This window comes from Globicephala melas, chromosome 15, assembly GCF_963455315.2.
Source record: "Globicephala melas chromosome 15, mGloMel1.2, whole genome shotgun sequence".
Classification (NCBI taxonomy): Eukaryota; Metazoa; Chordata; class Mammalia; order Artiodactyla; family Delphinidae; genus Globicephala; species Globicephala melas.
Window position 1 is genome coordinate 21,206,231 of NC_083328.1, and position 15,968 is coordinate 21,222,198.

The 15,968-nt window shown below is 39.0% G+C and overlaps 1 protein-coding gene across 3 annotated transcripts in view; it reads right to left on the minus strand.

The window, feature by feature from the left end:
• Nucleotides 1–282: 282 nt before the first annotated feature.
• METTL9 (methyltransferase 9, His-X-His N1(pi)-histidine) overlaps nt 283–15,968 on the minus strand; it is a 43,421-nt gene continuing 27,735 nt past the window's right edge. The window contains exons 5-6 of one of the 3 annotated variants that reach the window (XM_060284949.2): nt 6,397–6,576; nt 283–983 (exon numbers count right to left, since the gene is read on the minus strand). In XM_060284949.2, the coding sequence (XP_060140932.1) occupies nt 778–983; nt 6,397–6,576 (386 nt within the window). In that variant the 3' untranslated portion in view covers nt 283–777. The remainder of the gene's footprint in view (nt 984–6,396; nt 6,577–15,968) is intronic. The other 2 variants (XM_030871464.2, XM_030871465.3) reach the window with 2 other exon arrangements.

Consider the following 15,968-nt stretch of genomic DNA (forward strand, 5'->3'; position numbering starts at 1 on the left):
GTCAGAATCCAGTGTTCCGCACTTCCGAAAACAACATGAGTTAGGGAGTGAGAGTGGTCCTCGAAGTACTGTATCTGAATGAGGTTGTTCTAAGGGTTCGTCTGGGTTGCCTATGTTCACCACACCTTGCAGTAAGCACCCCACCCCCGTCTCAAGCCTTCCTTCACCGCACATTCAAGTCAACTGCATCCTTCACATACTGCTACTATTCGGGTACCCCTGAAGCCAAAGCAATGACAGATGCTAGGGAAGCCTTATATTAACTCAAACATGATGCCAAAGTCATCTCCAAAAAAGTTTATTAGCATGATTAAAAACATTTTCTTGAATAATGATAGAATTTCTAAACATGAAAGAGTATCAGTGGCTATATCCTATAACCAATATTTGCAACTGGATGGACAGTTTTATTGCCAGTCTTCATTTTATTAAAAACAATCCATATTTATTGGTTCCATGTGAAGTCATGACTATTGCTTTGCCTGGGAATGAGTCCCTACTGCAATTAAGTATAAAAAATATCTTCCATAATCGGAGTGTGACCTGCATTACTGAGTAGAGTTAATAAAAATCCTCAAAGAGTTGGGTTTTTGTTTTTTAAAAACATTCCTTTTACACACTACAAAGAAATAATTAGTATTTTGGCTTTTAAAATTCCTACATGATATTTAGAATGGCAGTCCCCAAAGGTCCTCCTTTCGCATAATTGAGAATGCAGACCCTCTTCCGGAGCATACATTCTTGGGGTGGACTGTGAAAATTTCAAGCTCCACGTGTTTATACTGGTTTGAGAACAAAGACAGCGTCATCCAGAACGTAGTAGTCATTATACATGTCACCTTCACACAGGTATGGCAGTCTAGTGAAAGCTTCGATAACAAAACCAGCTTTTCTGAAAACTTCAGGCAGACTATTCACTTGTTCTTCCCAATTCTGTCCCTTGATTTCCAAAATTTCTGATGGTTTATCCCACTTGCCACCTACTAAAACAAATAAAAACATTAAGTTAAATTCTTGAACAAACAAGTTATTTAAAGAGGGAAGAGGGGAAGAACAATATTTGCTAAGGACTTGGTATGTGCCAAGCACTGGGCGCTTTGAGGAATCATCTCCCAGGTGACCCAGCAGTAGGACAAAGAGAGGAAGTACAGACTTAGGAGAACTGAAGCACGTGCCCCAGCCTACAAGGTTCATGAACACTGGGGCAGAAACATAATCCCTGGTTTAACTGGACCCAAAGCCCACACTACTATTTTCTCTGACGGTTTTGGACATCACCCTCCCTCAGACTGACTGGTGTGTAATGGTTAATAGGTTTGGAAAACTGCTGATTAAACACTGGAATATTGAAGCAGAGAGTAACACGTGAAACTTGAAAGACGGTTTTGGATAAATGCTAGAAAATGCCACTAGTGTAGTAAAATTATGCAACATATTAACTAGAGAGGTTTATCAGGCTGAAAATAAAAATAGGCTAATGAAGGTTTTAATTTATAAAAACAGATCATTCAGTATCTTTTTCAAGGGAGGTCAATCCACTCTCTAACTTTCCAGAACAATTTCATAAAAGTTAAGCTCCAGAACCAGAGAGTGGTTAACACACTAGAATGGATGAATCAATCCAGCACTTCTTGGAATAGTGACTGAAGTCTATGTTATGTTAGTCATTCCCAAACCCATGAGCATCAGATGCCCAGATACTGGGGGGCTAGAAAAGGTCTTCAAGTTCACACACATACCAAGCACTGACTACAGACACACACACACACACACAATAGTATATATAAATTTGGGGGTGCTTTTAGATGCTATGATGATGGAAAAAACACAATAATACTAAAAGCGTTACTAAATTCAGACTGAGAATAACTTTCCGTAAATGACAAAATATAATCAACAGGGGCCAAGAGTACAAACAGTACAGTGGGAAGATTTTTCACTCTTTTCAGTGGCCCAGCACCCTCTTCCTGGTGGAAGACAAAGCCTGGGGAAGCAGCTTTCCCTGCCTTTCTGGCAGCTAAGGCACTGGCACAAGACCTAAGCTCAGAAACACTCGCCTGAGACCTGGAAGGAGGAGCTAGTGACCCAAAGAAGTGGGGACATGAGGCTCGTTCTCTGGGGAGGCGGAGCAGTGGCGTGAGACCAAGCAGCTGGGCAGCGTTGAGCGCTACTACCAACAGGCTTTGGTCCAGCTGCAGCATCTAGTGCTTGGCGGCGGCAGTGTGCTCTTTGGATCAGTTTTACAGTATGTTTTGGGGCATGTGTCTTGTGTGTAGACCCCCACACACGATTCTCCAGTCCTTCCAGTGACTCGCTGAGCTACCCCAAATCCTTTCAGTAAATTACCCTTTGCTTAAGTCAGCCCAAGTCATTTTCTGTTGCTTACAAAGAACCTGACTGCGGAAGCCCCCAAGGGGCTGGGGATGACAGATTCTACACAGTTGTTTCACAGCACAATAAAAGGGGTCACACAAACTGGGGCACAGCTAGTTAATGGTACACAATTATTCCTTCATTGTACTCTGATGTGCCGTCCACTGATTTTTCTCTTGTCTCTACGTGAAGACACTTCCTTCTGCTTCTCCTCCATTTCCAGAGGTTACTGGCCCAGCACTAAGCACAAATTAGTTGCCCCAAGACCAGCGACTGAACTGCTCTAGAAATTTAAAGTACGAATTATCCGTCAAACAATACATCCTGAGAATATGCACCACGTGTAAATCAAAATCTCACTCAAAACATCTAACGCTTTCGAGGATTTGTAAAATCCAAGAAAAATGTGAACATGTGAACATTTAGAAGTGTGCTCTAGGCTAAAATCTCAACTTTCAATGGTGAAACTGGATTACAAACAATCTTTACACAATTTCAAAAAGTTCCTGATTATGGTTCCTTAATAAGAGTTCCTCTCTTTGGTTCTTCCTTTCTTTAAAAAAAAAAGCCAACTCTCTTCAAATACACAGTCCCACCAACCACGTCACACATACACACAGAAATGGAGACTGTGAACAGAGGCAAAATCATTCTCGGTCTGGAACTCAATCTGATTCTATTTCATGTCGGTAAGGTTCTTTTATTTTTCCCTCCATTTTATTTAAATCAATTGCTACTTTTCGCCTAATTCATTTATATTTTAAGCCCCTACAGATTAATTTTTAAATGTATAACATTATGGAAATTGTCTAAGGTGATAAATTTTTTTTCTCAAACAGGTAATAAAAAAAAATAGCTGAGAAAAAATTTCATATTAACACTGAAAATGTCCTTTGCTCTTATGCATCTGTAGAGAAGGGCACCTCACCAAAGGGTTGAAAATATTCGTAAAATCACATGTTAGTAATCAACAATTCAGTTCCCATACAGGTGAACTCACTCTGCACTAAACAATACTTGAATATTTTTAAAGAACAGTGCTTCAGAAAAGCTGAATTTCTATAAATTAAAGTACTTGTCATTTAAAAAAACAACTGCAATGGCTCCTTCCTTGAAGAATCACCTCATAATATATGGATGCCTATACCTGTTTTTTTCTCTATGAAAGAGTTTCCTACATCACAGTTCTAATAATCTCACCATAGTTCTAATAAATCTAATAATCTCAGATTTGCCCACAAAGTTTGGGTCATAGGGCAGGAAAGGGAGCAAAAGCCCTTAAAATGATTTCTTTCTCATCTGTCAAGAAATATATTAAAATGTTAACAGTGATTTTGGTGGGGGTGATGAAAGGACTATGGGTGATTTTTTTGCTTCTACTTTCAGTTATAGTCTTTTTTTCCCTAATATGTATATATTACTTTTAATATATTTTAATTAGTATTATTTTAAAGAATTCTTATCTTTTAAAGATATATTTTGAAAGATGTGCAGATAAAATATCTGGAATTTGCCCTAAAATAACACAGGACTGAAGGAGCAAGTAGGGAGAAGAGGTGAAACAACATTGGGTTGAAGTCAGGTGACGGCACAGAAGTTACTGTGCTGGTTGACTACTTCTGCATATGTTCGAAATTTTTCAAAGAGGCTTTTTTTAGAAAGTGTCAAAAAATTAATTTTCTATGTATTTTCTAGCTTGGTCTTCAAAAATAGTAATCTTTTTTTATTCCCTCCACTAAGAAGATAAACTTTCAACCTTTTCAGATTTTTTTTAAAAAAAAATCCTACAGAATGTGGGAGTTCTTAAAGAGAAATCTTTCAAGGAGTGGGCTGCAGTGTGACATATCATCCAAACTTCCCTTTTTTCACTAAGATGTTGCTTCACAGCATGGGGGAAGGGGCAGCGGTGTCCTCACAGTCTGCGCTCTCACAGGAAACCACTGCAACTGGTTTTCTCCCTTCTCAGGCAATAGTCAGAAATGAGCAGATATATGAAACTCCAAAGTTGCAAATATTTATTTTACCCTGGAGCACTAGCTCTCCAAGAAAAATGTTAAAAGGCAGCTTCCCTGTTAAAAACTCTATGTGACAGAGGACCTGACACTGGGACACTGCTGGTTAACTTTGTGGCTTGGTAGGCCCACTTCCATTTCAAGTTTCCATACATAACGATCACTATACCTTGTAAAGCGTTTCTTTACTTCTAAGGTGACTGAGTCTGGGTAGGAGACCTGTGCTTACAGCTATCAGACTTAGGAGTGAAGCTAAGTCCCTCAGCTGAAGAAGTAGGAAGCCTGGTCTTCTCCAAGTGACTTTACCCTCTCATCTGGTTTACATTTATCAGGTTGCTAAAAAGCTCCCAGCTCGTCTTCAATTGTACAAATGCTAAAATTAAAACATGGTGAGAACAGACCTGCATCACAGATACCATGATTCTAGTTTTAATTCTTCTGTTCTGGGTCAGGACCTATAACAAAAACGTTAGGTGACAAAAAGCTCATCTGAAACTTACATCAGACCACTTGGATTACCTTTCAATTTCGTTTATAGTAGCCAAGGACAAAGACAGACAAATAAGACCACATGGAAACATATAACCAGGCAAAGTCAGACTAAAAACATGCAAAACTTCCAATTTGTCTCAACCAATACTATTTCACATAGAGCCTCTCCCTTGATCCCAAAAGGGTTGAGGGGAGGTCTTCCCATTTATAAACACCTGAGCAGCTTTCCAGCTTCACATGCCTGGGATTAGACAGAAGGCCAAAGTAGGGACCCAACCTCTATGACATGAAAGCAGCAGGACGTGGTGGAGAGAGCACTGGACTGGATATCTAATCCCGGCCCTGCTAACACATTGCTGAGATGTCCACAATTATCTCTAAAATGGGCATATGACACTGCCCATTAATGGAATAATGGTGGCAGCAGAAATAGCTACCTTTTATTAAATACTTACTAAGACTTAGGTAAGTAAATACTCCTTATGCATACATGGCCTCACTTAAACTTCCCGCTAAACTCATGAGGTGCACAATACTATCCCCATTTTGCTAATGAGGAAACAGACCGGAGAACTAGGAACTGGCAGAGCTAGGATCCCAACTAAAGTGTGTGCTCCAGGAGCTACACTCTCATCAAATAGATGAAAGCTACAAGAGACTACAAAGCAACGTACAAGTGCCAGGAAGAAATCCAACTTGCTGGGCTGTGGCCCGGCCAGCTCATCAGGCCTCTGCTCAGTAATCAAAGACCCTGTAGGCTGAGCCCGGGCTACATTTTCCCAGATGTACATCTTGCCTTTTATAATGTTTCCCACTGGGACAACTAGACTCATAAAAGAACAACTGTAAATTGTCATGAATTCCTAGCAATCACAACTGCCACAAGGCCCCCCCCCAATCCCTACTGCCCATGTGCTCAATCAGTGGGCGTGACATTTGCATGAAGGGCTTTGATACCTATTACCACATTGAATACAACACTCCTGTGAGGCCAGGGGGTACGGATGAGGAAACGGGTCCTGAGAGAGTAAGTGATCTGCATAGGGAGGTCAGAGGAAAGCTTGTACGTACACCACAAGTGTACATGTGGACCCCGAACTTCTGACTCTGGATCTGCTGTCACCTCCGCTCATGATAATGCAGATTCCCGGGACCTCTCTGGGGCTGCCCTCAAGCACCAGACATCACTGCACAACAGCAGGCTGAGGTTAGGAAACTCGGAGAGTTAGGAAAAGTGAGGAATACCAGTGTCTACTTTTTTTCTAGTCTCAAATTTTTTTAATTGAAGTTGATGTACAATGTTATGTTAGTTACAGGTGTACAACCTCACAATTTTTAAAGGTTATACCCCATTTATAGTTATTATAAAATACTGTCACCAGTGTCTACTTTTACAGTCTTGTCTGTGCTGGGAGTGAGCGAAGAAAAAGAAAGCAATGGCTTTCAACGATTCTTCACCCCAAAATGTCAATAAAACGGAAGCACAAAGGGAGGTGAGAGGCCCACTAAACAGGCTCACCTGCTTCCTCCTGCAGGTGCCGCGAGCAACTGTATCGTCTCGGTGGTTCAACCACCTTCCCTTGAAGTGGACTACACTCAAAAGGCTGTGACCATGCAGTGCTCTTTCTCCACCGCGGGGTGCCCTGCAGAGCGACCAACAAGCCTGTGGTTTCGCTATGGCGCTCTCCAGCCCGAGAACCTGTGCTTGGATGGATGCAGAGATGAGACAGACAAATTCACACTTGTGAATCTGGCACAAAACCAAGTTGCCCTCACTGTAAACAGGCTGGCTTTCAATGACAGCGCAATCTACATCTGTGGAATAGCCTTTCCCAGTTCAAAGGAACCGAGAGCTAAGCGGACGGGAGGAGGGACTGTGCTGGTGGTAAGAGGTTAGTCAAGACTTTATTCCCGAACACTGCGTTCTGCTCTGCCCCCGAAATGCATCACAATACTTATATGCAGAGATTATGAGGTAAATTTGATAACTTAGTACCCAAGCCAGTGAAGAGTGTGACCTGCACACAAGCTAACATGAAGTCTGGATTCAAGAACTCCTCTGACACCATCTCCCAGCCTCCACAGACGCAGAGTCAGGGTTATGTGGGTGCTATATTCTCTTTCCATGTCCAGACTTTACTGGCAAAGGCTGACCAACTATGTCCTCCTTTTGTATGTTACACTGACTGAAATGTGATGCTTAACTGACAGCCTTGTCAGTATCTAGCCTGGTATTGCACCATCTAGAACATAACACTGGAGAAGCGAAAGCGATCAATAAATTGGACCCAGAAAAAAAAAATGCATTATGGAGAATAAACACAAATTTTAGGTGAAGCCCCTGGGGGATCCCTGACCCTACCCCTTGTGCATAGATAACGAACAGAAAAAAGGTCGGTGTGGCCCTGGCTTCTTGAGATTTACTAAAATCCATGACAATTTCCTCATGCAAGTGAGGACACAGAGCCTAGCTAAGTTCTATAAATTAAGAAATTAAGAAATTTCAGAGGAAAAGCTTCACGTGATTCTGGGGGAAGGAAAAGAAGGGCAGCAACTCCGCGCTTTTTTTCAGACCTCTCGTCTTTAAAGAAACTCTGGTATGGGCTTCCCTGGTGGCGCCGTGGTTGAGAATCTGCCTGCTAACGCAGGGGACACGGGTTCGAGCCCTGGTCTGGGAGGATCCCACATGCCGCGGAGCAACTAGGCCCGTGAGCCACAACTACTGAGCCTGCGCGTCTGGAGCGTGTGCTCTGCAACAAGAGAGGCCGCAATAGTGAGGCCCACGCACCGCGTTGAAGAGTGGCCCCCGCTTGCCAAAACTAGAGAAAACCCTTGCACAGAAACGAAGACCCAACACAGCAAAAATACATAATAAAATTAATTAATAAACTCCTACCCCCAACATCTTCTTTAAAAAAAAAAAAAAAAAACTCTGGTATGATGAGCACTGAGATCATTAAAACGTAAACTCAAATTAACCAGCCTTTTGGTTTTAAAACAGGACTTTGAGGAGCCCAGATGGTCCTGTATTTTAACCCCTGCTTTGGTGCTCTAATGGCCTTTTGATATTCCACTGTCATTTAACCTTAGTTTATTCTCACCTGCAAGGTAAATTATAAATGCGTTAATACACATAAAGCACTTTTAATGGTGCCTGGTTCATAGCAAGTGCTCAATAAACATTAGCTATAGGTATTAAAACAAACACAACAGCTTTGGAGATCTGTATATCTCACTGCATGCATTCGTCTTCTATAAAAAATACTAGACAGAAGAAAAATGGTTTGTAAAGAGATGAAGGTTTCAAACCTGCAAGCTTACGTGAAGAAACATTCTTCTTGAGGAAAAGGAATGAAAGTACCACTAAGATAGACATGGCAACTTCCTTTTCTACAGAGCTCCTAATTTCACACTTGAAACTTTTTAAGTTTTACAGATATGGTTGATTTGTTAGTTTCACAAGAAAAATGTATGTTGTATAAACTGAGTTCACATGATAAGCATCTATGGGATATTTAGTTGAAAAGTACAAGTCATTCAGATAACAATTATAAATCTAAATGGATTTTGTATTTCAAATACTCAGGTACTTGAAGACGTGGTGTGTTACTTCATCACTACCTAGGGCACAGGACACTTCCTGCAAGGAGGGAGAAATTCAGAATGTGCAAATGGATTCAATAATTCCACTTCCAGAACTTTATTAGAAATAAGGGGCACATATAACAATGCCTGTCTTTTAAGCATGCAGTGAGCACTAGAGTCTCAATGTACGGCCTTCTCAGGTTCTTAGAGAACTGCACTGTTCAGCTATGTGTACTAAACGGTTCAAGGTTATAAATACACATGGGAAAGTATCTTAACTCCATAAACAGACTCTTGGTGACACCTGTACATCATATCTACTAAAAGAAACTTTAAACACCCTTGAACAAACTCTTAATGTTTATCTAACTTTCAGCAAAACTTTATATAAAAAGTGATTCTTAGCATTATGACAAGTAATTAATTGAATTTCTAAAAATTTTAAGTTTTAAAAATGAATAACATGTTGGGCATAATACATTTAAAGAACTAATGAACTGGCTTTAACTATATCATATACTTGAGTACTTTCTGAATCAAGAGACCCTGAATAAATTTTTATATGAATAGCCAAATAGAATAAGTTCATGTTTCACCTCTAACATGTAGTTTCGATTATACTTTATACATATATTTGCAATAATATGCTTCAATAGTGACTGTGGTTCTTTCTGTATCTGTAATTAACAAAGACAGGAAGGCTCTCAGCAAGGAATTGCAGAGTCTCCTGACGGCCCTCTTATCACTGCTGTCTATCTACGTCACTGGTGTATTCGTGTACTTCATCGTCCTCACCAAAGTAAGTAAAATTTCTTGCATTAGATGTCCCTATGGCCTTGAATATTATCATAAGGAAATAATTTCCATCTCTCCACATGTTGGGAGCCTCAGAAATAGCTCATCTAATTAATATCTTCCTTTGCATTTGCAGGAAATACCACCTGCAGAAGAGGTCTGTAGAAGAAAGCAAAAATTTTCATCACTGAAATTATTAACCAGAGTACACAATTTACAGGGTTTTCTTTTTAAAACCCAGTAATATGGGAATAAGAGACCCTTCTTTATAACCGTCATACACATGCTACTTTCCGCTGGTGGGGGAGGTATGAAAGGGCTAAGAACAATCTTTAAGAGCAAAAAAAAGTTAAAAGAGATTAGAAACTGCCTTTAAATATCTTTAAAAGGCCTAAAGATTTTGAGAAAGACTATCTTCTGGTTATTCACATGCTACAAGAGGGGGGATGTGTATGTTATATTAGGATTACTATAAATCCTACAATCAGTTTGAGCTATTTTATTAATAAAGCATCTCAGAAATGACATGAAAATTATTAACTCTTACTGCATTACCATTTAAATATTAAGTTAGTTTAACCTTATTATGGTATGAGATCTCTGCCACAACTGTTTTGAGTACATAAAGTGTCTTATAAGATTCTCCTTTTCTTCTTGACAGTCAAAATCTAACACTCTAAGAAAGAAAGAAACAGAAGATTCACAAAAGGTACAGACCAATGCTTGTAAAATATCTTTCGAATTGTGGTTGTAACTACTTCAAATCCAAAATAATTTAAGAAACTCAGAACATCATCAAAGAACAACTTGCAACCACAGATACTGTTTCCTATTGTTGAGAAAAATGATAATGGTAACATATGTGGTAAATTGATAGTTCTCAATCATAAATTCTACTTACTATACTCAAAATACAAGAGTTAACTAGGTATAGATGTGTTGGGCGGGGTAGCTTCTGAGACTGATGGCAATAAAGAAAGTAAAGGCTGAGATGATGTGCAATAATCACTGCTTTTATTCCTGAGAGAGATACATTTTTTTCTTATTTGTATTTATAGAAAAAGAGTGCTCGGCGTATTTTTCAGGAAATTGCTCAAGAACTATATACGAAGAGACACATGGAAACAAACCAACAACCTGTAAGTGTAAAATATCAAAAAAGATATAAAGCATATGTTTAACTAAAAACAACTAAGCTGCCAACAACCTATCGATAACCAAGTTTTCCTTTACAAACGTCTGAAAGAGGATTTTCACAAAATGCATCTTTATATAGAACTTGCTTTGATAAATACATAACAAAGGTCATCTGATGCAATATTCAATAGACAACAGGCTGGCATCTTAGTGACATGAAGTCTTTCAGAAACACATTGGATACAGGCAATGTTTTCAGTACAGACGAGGATGCTTTTGTGGGTTGAAAGCTACTTTGTATTGTATCTTGCATGCAGTAGTAAGCATTAAGTAGATGTTGCAAACATCTGTGGATCAAATTATATAGAAAACTTACTTGTTCACATTAAAAAAGATACAGCTAATAAAAATAAGAAAGGAGGGCTTCCCTGGTGGCACAGTGGTTGAGAGTCCGCCTGCCGATGCAGGGGACACGGGTTCGTGCCCAGGACCAGGAAGATCCCACATGCCGCGGAGAGGCTGGGCCCATGAGCCATGGCCGCTGAGCCTGCGCGTCCGGAGCCTGTGCTCCGCAACAGGAGAGGCCACAACAGGGAGAGGCCCGCGTGCCGCAAAAAAAAAATAATAAGAAGAAGAAGAAATGAGGTTTTTTTTCAGTCTTTGGGGTTGTAGTCATAGAAAGAATACATCTATATTGATTACAATACATTCTGATAGTGTTTCTTTAAAGTCCTATATAAACAGGTTTTTCAAACAAGACACTGTTTTAGAGCCAGCAGAGCAGATGGTTTCCATGATGCATGATCAAACTGCTCAGATTTAAATTAAAATGTATACAAAATAATGAACTTATATACTAGGAAAGATATTTTCTTCTTAAACAGCAGCCATGAGGCCAAATGAAACAGAATTCTGATATGAGGTGTGGGGGGGGTTTTGCTTTGTTTTGTTTTTAATTTATTTATTTTTGGCTGCGTGGGGTCTTTGATGCTGCGCGCGGGCTTTCTCTAGCTGCGGCAAGCGGGGGCTACTCTTCGTGGCGATGCACGGGCTTCTCATTGAGTGGCTTCTCTTGTTGCGGAGCACGGGCTCTAGGCACACAGGCTTCAGTAGTTGCGGCACGCAGGCTCAGTATTTGTGGTTCATGGGCTCTAGAGTTCAGGCTCAGTAGTTACGGCGCACGGGCTTAGTTGCTCCGCGACATGTGGGATCTCCCCAGACCAAGGCTCGAACCCGTGTCCCCTGCATTGGCAGGCGGATTCTTAACCACTGCGCCACCAGGGAAGCCCCCTGAAGTGTGTTTTTTAAAATCCGATTTCTGAAAAGGATTTTCACCCAGGAAAGAATATCATCTACGTGGTCACTTCATCCTTCAATGTATATATAAACACATAAAGAAGTGGCCTAATTACCTAAGATGTCACTCTGAATAACTATAAATGCCTGTTCATACTCTTTTCTTATTGATGCTGGGGCACCTTTTTCAGCAAAGAGACCAAGTTAAATGGCCTGAAGACAGGCCTGGAAGTAGGAATTTTAAAGCTCTAAGCCAGGGCTTTGACAATGGCATCTGAACAAGAAAATTATTCTTCAGTTCCCACATCTTACTCCAAATAAAGGGAAAATGGTAACTGGACCTTTAAGGTTACTGGAAGGGTATTTAGGACCCAGAATGCAAGATGGCACTGTAGTTTATATGTTGCTTGTAGTGTGGCGTTATTGGTTACATAACTTAAAATATGGCTTATTATTTACTATTGCAGCAGGAGAAAGACAACACTTATGAAAATGGAAGAGCACCTTCTAACTATGAAAGACCATAGAAATCTTCTGATTTTCAATTAAGTCACTGAAAATCCAACTCCAGAAGTTATACAAGTGTCAATGGACATACACTGATCAGGGTTTTTTTAAAAAACAATTTAAAGTAAACGGAAAAGTCAACTGGCTACAAGAAGAATGTCAGAATATAAGGAAACTATTACTAAGAGTAATTATCACAATACTAAAGCCCAACAAAATGCAACTGAAAAATACTTTCCTAATTTACTAGGAGAATTCTAAGCAGTCAAACGTCTTCAAAAACTTTCAATTACAGCATATATCCTTTATTTGTTTCATTCAACATATGAGGTGGACCACATGATGACTGTTGCCCTGAAGAAGATTTGAAGCCACACCACGTGCCTCAGTCTTGCACGGAAGAACTGTCTTTACGGTGTGTAGAAGTGATGGGCCAATTAGACTAAGTTGGCAGGGAAGGAGGATGGAGGGAGGAAGGAGAGTGGCAAAACTTGAGTTAGAAAAAATCACCTTGAAAAGTATTTTGTAGCAAAAATTATTTCCTCTGGTACTGCAATGGGGCAATGGTATAGTGCACATTTTCCTACCAGGGTATGCAAAATAACTTACATCATGCTACCAACAAAAAGTGAGACCAGAATAGAATATAGAGTAAGAATACAATAATTTATATACAGAAAATCCAAAGCAGAAAGTTCAACCAGAAAAAACCTCAGAACAAATAAGCCACATCCGACTCTAGATGTCAGTCTCGTGCCAACAGCAGCACCAGGGAAGGATTTGGCAATGCACTGTTCCTGACAATGCCCTTGCAATACTGATTTTTTTTTCTCTTTTAATTAGTCATTGTATTACACGCACACACACACAAATATACATATGTGCACATACATACACACTTATACAAACCTACACTTTATACATAGCTGGGATCATACTAAGTATATAGTTTTGTATTGTCCATTGCAATGTTGATTTTTAACCAACTTAGGAGGGAAATGTTAGGTAAGGGACTGGGTATACAGCAAGGATGTTTATGGCACTCATTACCATCTCACTAAGAAAACATGTTATGAATTGTTCCCTGAAAGTTACTTCTGTGTAAAAAAAAAATCTATTTAAAGTACCTACAAGTGTATGTTCATTACTAAACATGAATTACAACCTATTATGTTTATTTCATTAAAGTGCTTCTCTTAAGCTGGTATAAAATGAGATGTATTCTTATTTTTAAAACCCAGATCAAAGTTTAGAATATTTTAAGATCCCTTGAAAGCGTTCTGTACTAATGGTTTAAATCAGTAATCTCTAACCTTTCTAATCACATGTGCCAGGAAAAATGGAAAGGGGAGGGAGGGGAGCACATAACCTCATTTTATTTGTGTGTAGGATGTATATACGTGTGAGTGCATGTGTGTGATTTATATAGTGTGTGCATATACACTTATGTGTGTATATGTGTATACACAAAAATAGAAATTAAACAATGGGCATTAAAAGTAATATAAATAAAAATGTTAATATTTTCTTCCTATATCCCAAAATAAATTGTCTTGTGTACTCCCTCCACTTTGAGACCACTGGCCTGGCTGAAATAAATGAACTTCCAAACCACTAACCACAAACACCATCTAGGTGAATAGAAGAAGTGTTGGATTCGATCATTTCCTTTTCGTTTCTGAGAATCATTACTTGGTACTTTCAGGGCTGAAAATATACTGTTCTTTGTGTAACTAACAAGGAAACAAAATCCCTAAGACAAATTCATATTTGATTCAGATTAAATCTTTGCCAATACAACCAAAGACTGTGTTTCAAAGATTGATTTTTAAGCTAAAATTTGGAATACACTTTTCCAAGTAGTTATATTCCCTGAGGTCATATATGAGCGCCTGATGTATATAGAATATTCATTCTTTTATCCATCCATGTAGCCAACAATATTTATTGAGTGCTATACTATTATGCAACCAAAGGCCTCTTTTGCATGCTATCCTTGGGTCTCACTGAACTTGTCCTCGCCTGTGAACCCCACCTTGTTCACATCTTCATGCTTTTTTGCACATGCCATTCCCTCTGCCTGGTAAAATGCTCCACAGATACAAACAGGTCGAATGTCACCTACATGAAAACTTCCCTAGCAGTTAATGGATCTTTCCTTCTCTAAACCGATAGTACTCTGTCATGTTTCTTATCAGACTATCCTGCCATTGTCTGTTTACATCTTCTGAACTATTCTGTAAGTATTTTAAAACTAGAAGCACATGTCTCATTTCTTTTTATTTCTACTGCCTAGCACTGCCTGGTACATAGTAGGCTCTTAAATGCCTTTATATGAATGCAATTGAACGATGTTTCTATAGAAAAATATTTTTTCAGCATTTCAACTAAGATATGAAGCACACTTCACTCTCTAGCCATTGATCCTCACCCCTCTTCATAAGGACTGTTCACTGGATCCCTAACATTAATTTTCCTGCTATCTGAGCATCCAGAATTTTCACTGGAAAGGATTAAGCTATAGCTTTCTGTTTAGATTTATATTTCCCAAGACAATGAAAAGAAAATAATATTAAAACAACTTGAAGACGAAAATGGACAGACATGGTTCTAGTGTCTATACACCCTACCCTCTAGACAAGAGCACTTAAACCCACATACCAAAAGGTGTAAACGAGATTTTCAGAATAAGTCATTTCTTTCTCTCTACTATATAAGACCTGAGAGAGTCTGAAGCCCTGGGCTAATAGGCATATAGTTAAGTGTCTGTGGAGTCAAGTCACATAAACCGATGGAAAAGGTACAGATTCTGAGACCAAGTTAAAATGCAAAAACATTGACAAATACTTCAAAGTGAAGAACTGTGAACAAATCTGATCAATGAAGCTACAAATAAAAGCAAAGTAACGGAATAGGATGGAATGAAAAAATCTAATGTGTATCAAATACCAATACTGAGATAGACAAGGTTGGGCACTATCCTTTAAATTACGTTATTTAATCTTCACAACAAACCTCAAGGTAGGTATTAGCCCCATTTTTACAGATGAAACACTAAGCTTAATGAGAGGCTCAGGTAATAAGGGCTGACCCCTGTTTCAAAACAGGTCAGCCCTCAAAGCCCATGCTCTTTCAACAAAGCAGTCTGGCCAGAGTCTAGCTTATTTCTATTTAGACTGATGGGAACTTTAAGACTTAACATGTCTAATTTAATCTGAACAATGACCCTGAAAGAAAGTGAGAAAGTTGCCAGTGGCTACCTCTCAAAACCCACAGGCTTATTAGCTGGTTTCACAGGAGAATTCTACCAAATTTCCAAAAGCGGATAACCATAATGCTATTTAAACTGTTCCAGAGCATTAGAAAGAACTCAGAAATTATTTTTTACAAAACCAGCAGAACATTGATACCAAAACATGACAAAGATAACATCCTCCAAATAAAAGATCAGATCAGACCGACTATCATTTTTCAATAATATTAATGCTAATATTTTTATTTAGAGTTTTTGTAAATACAATCTAGTGGTACATACAAGACTATTCTGCCTAAGCCCAGAGATGCAAGAGTGGATATGTATTAGAAAAGTACTATTAATTTAATAAGCCAATGGAGAAAAACCCTATCTCTATAGATGTTGAAAACACAGGTGGCAAATTCAACATTGATTCCTGATTTTTTTTAAGCTCTTAATAAAATAGGATTTTTTAAAAATATGTATCTCAAGCCAAACAGCAATCTCAAGCCAAAAGACAGAATCATATTTAAAGT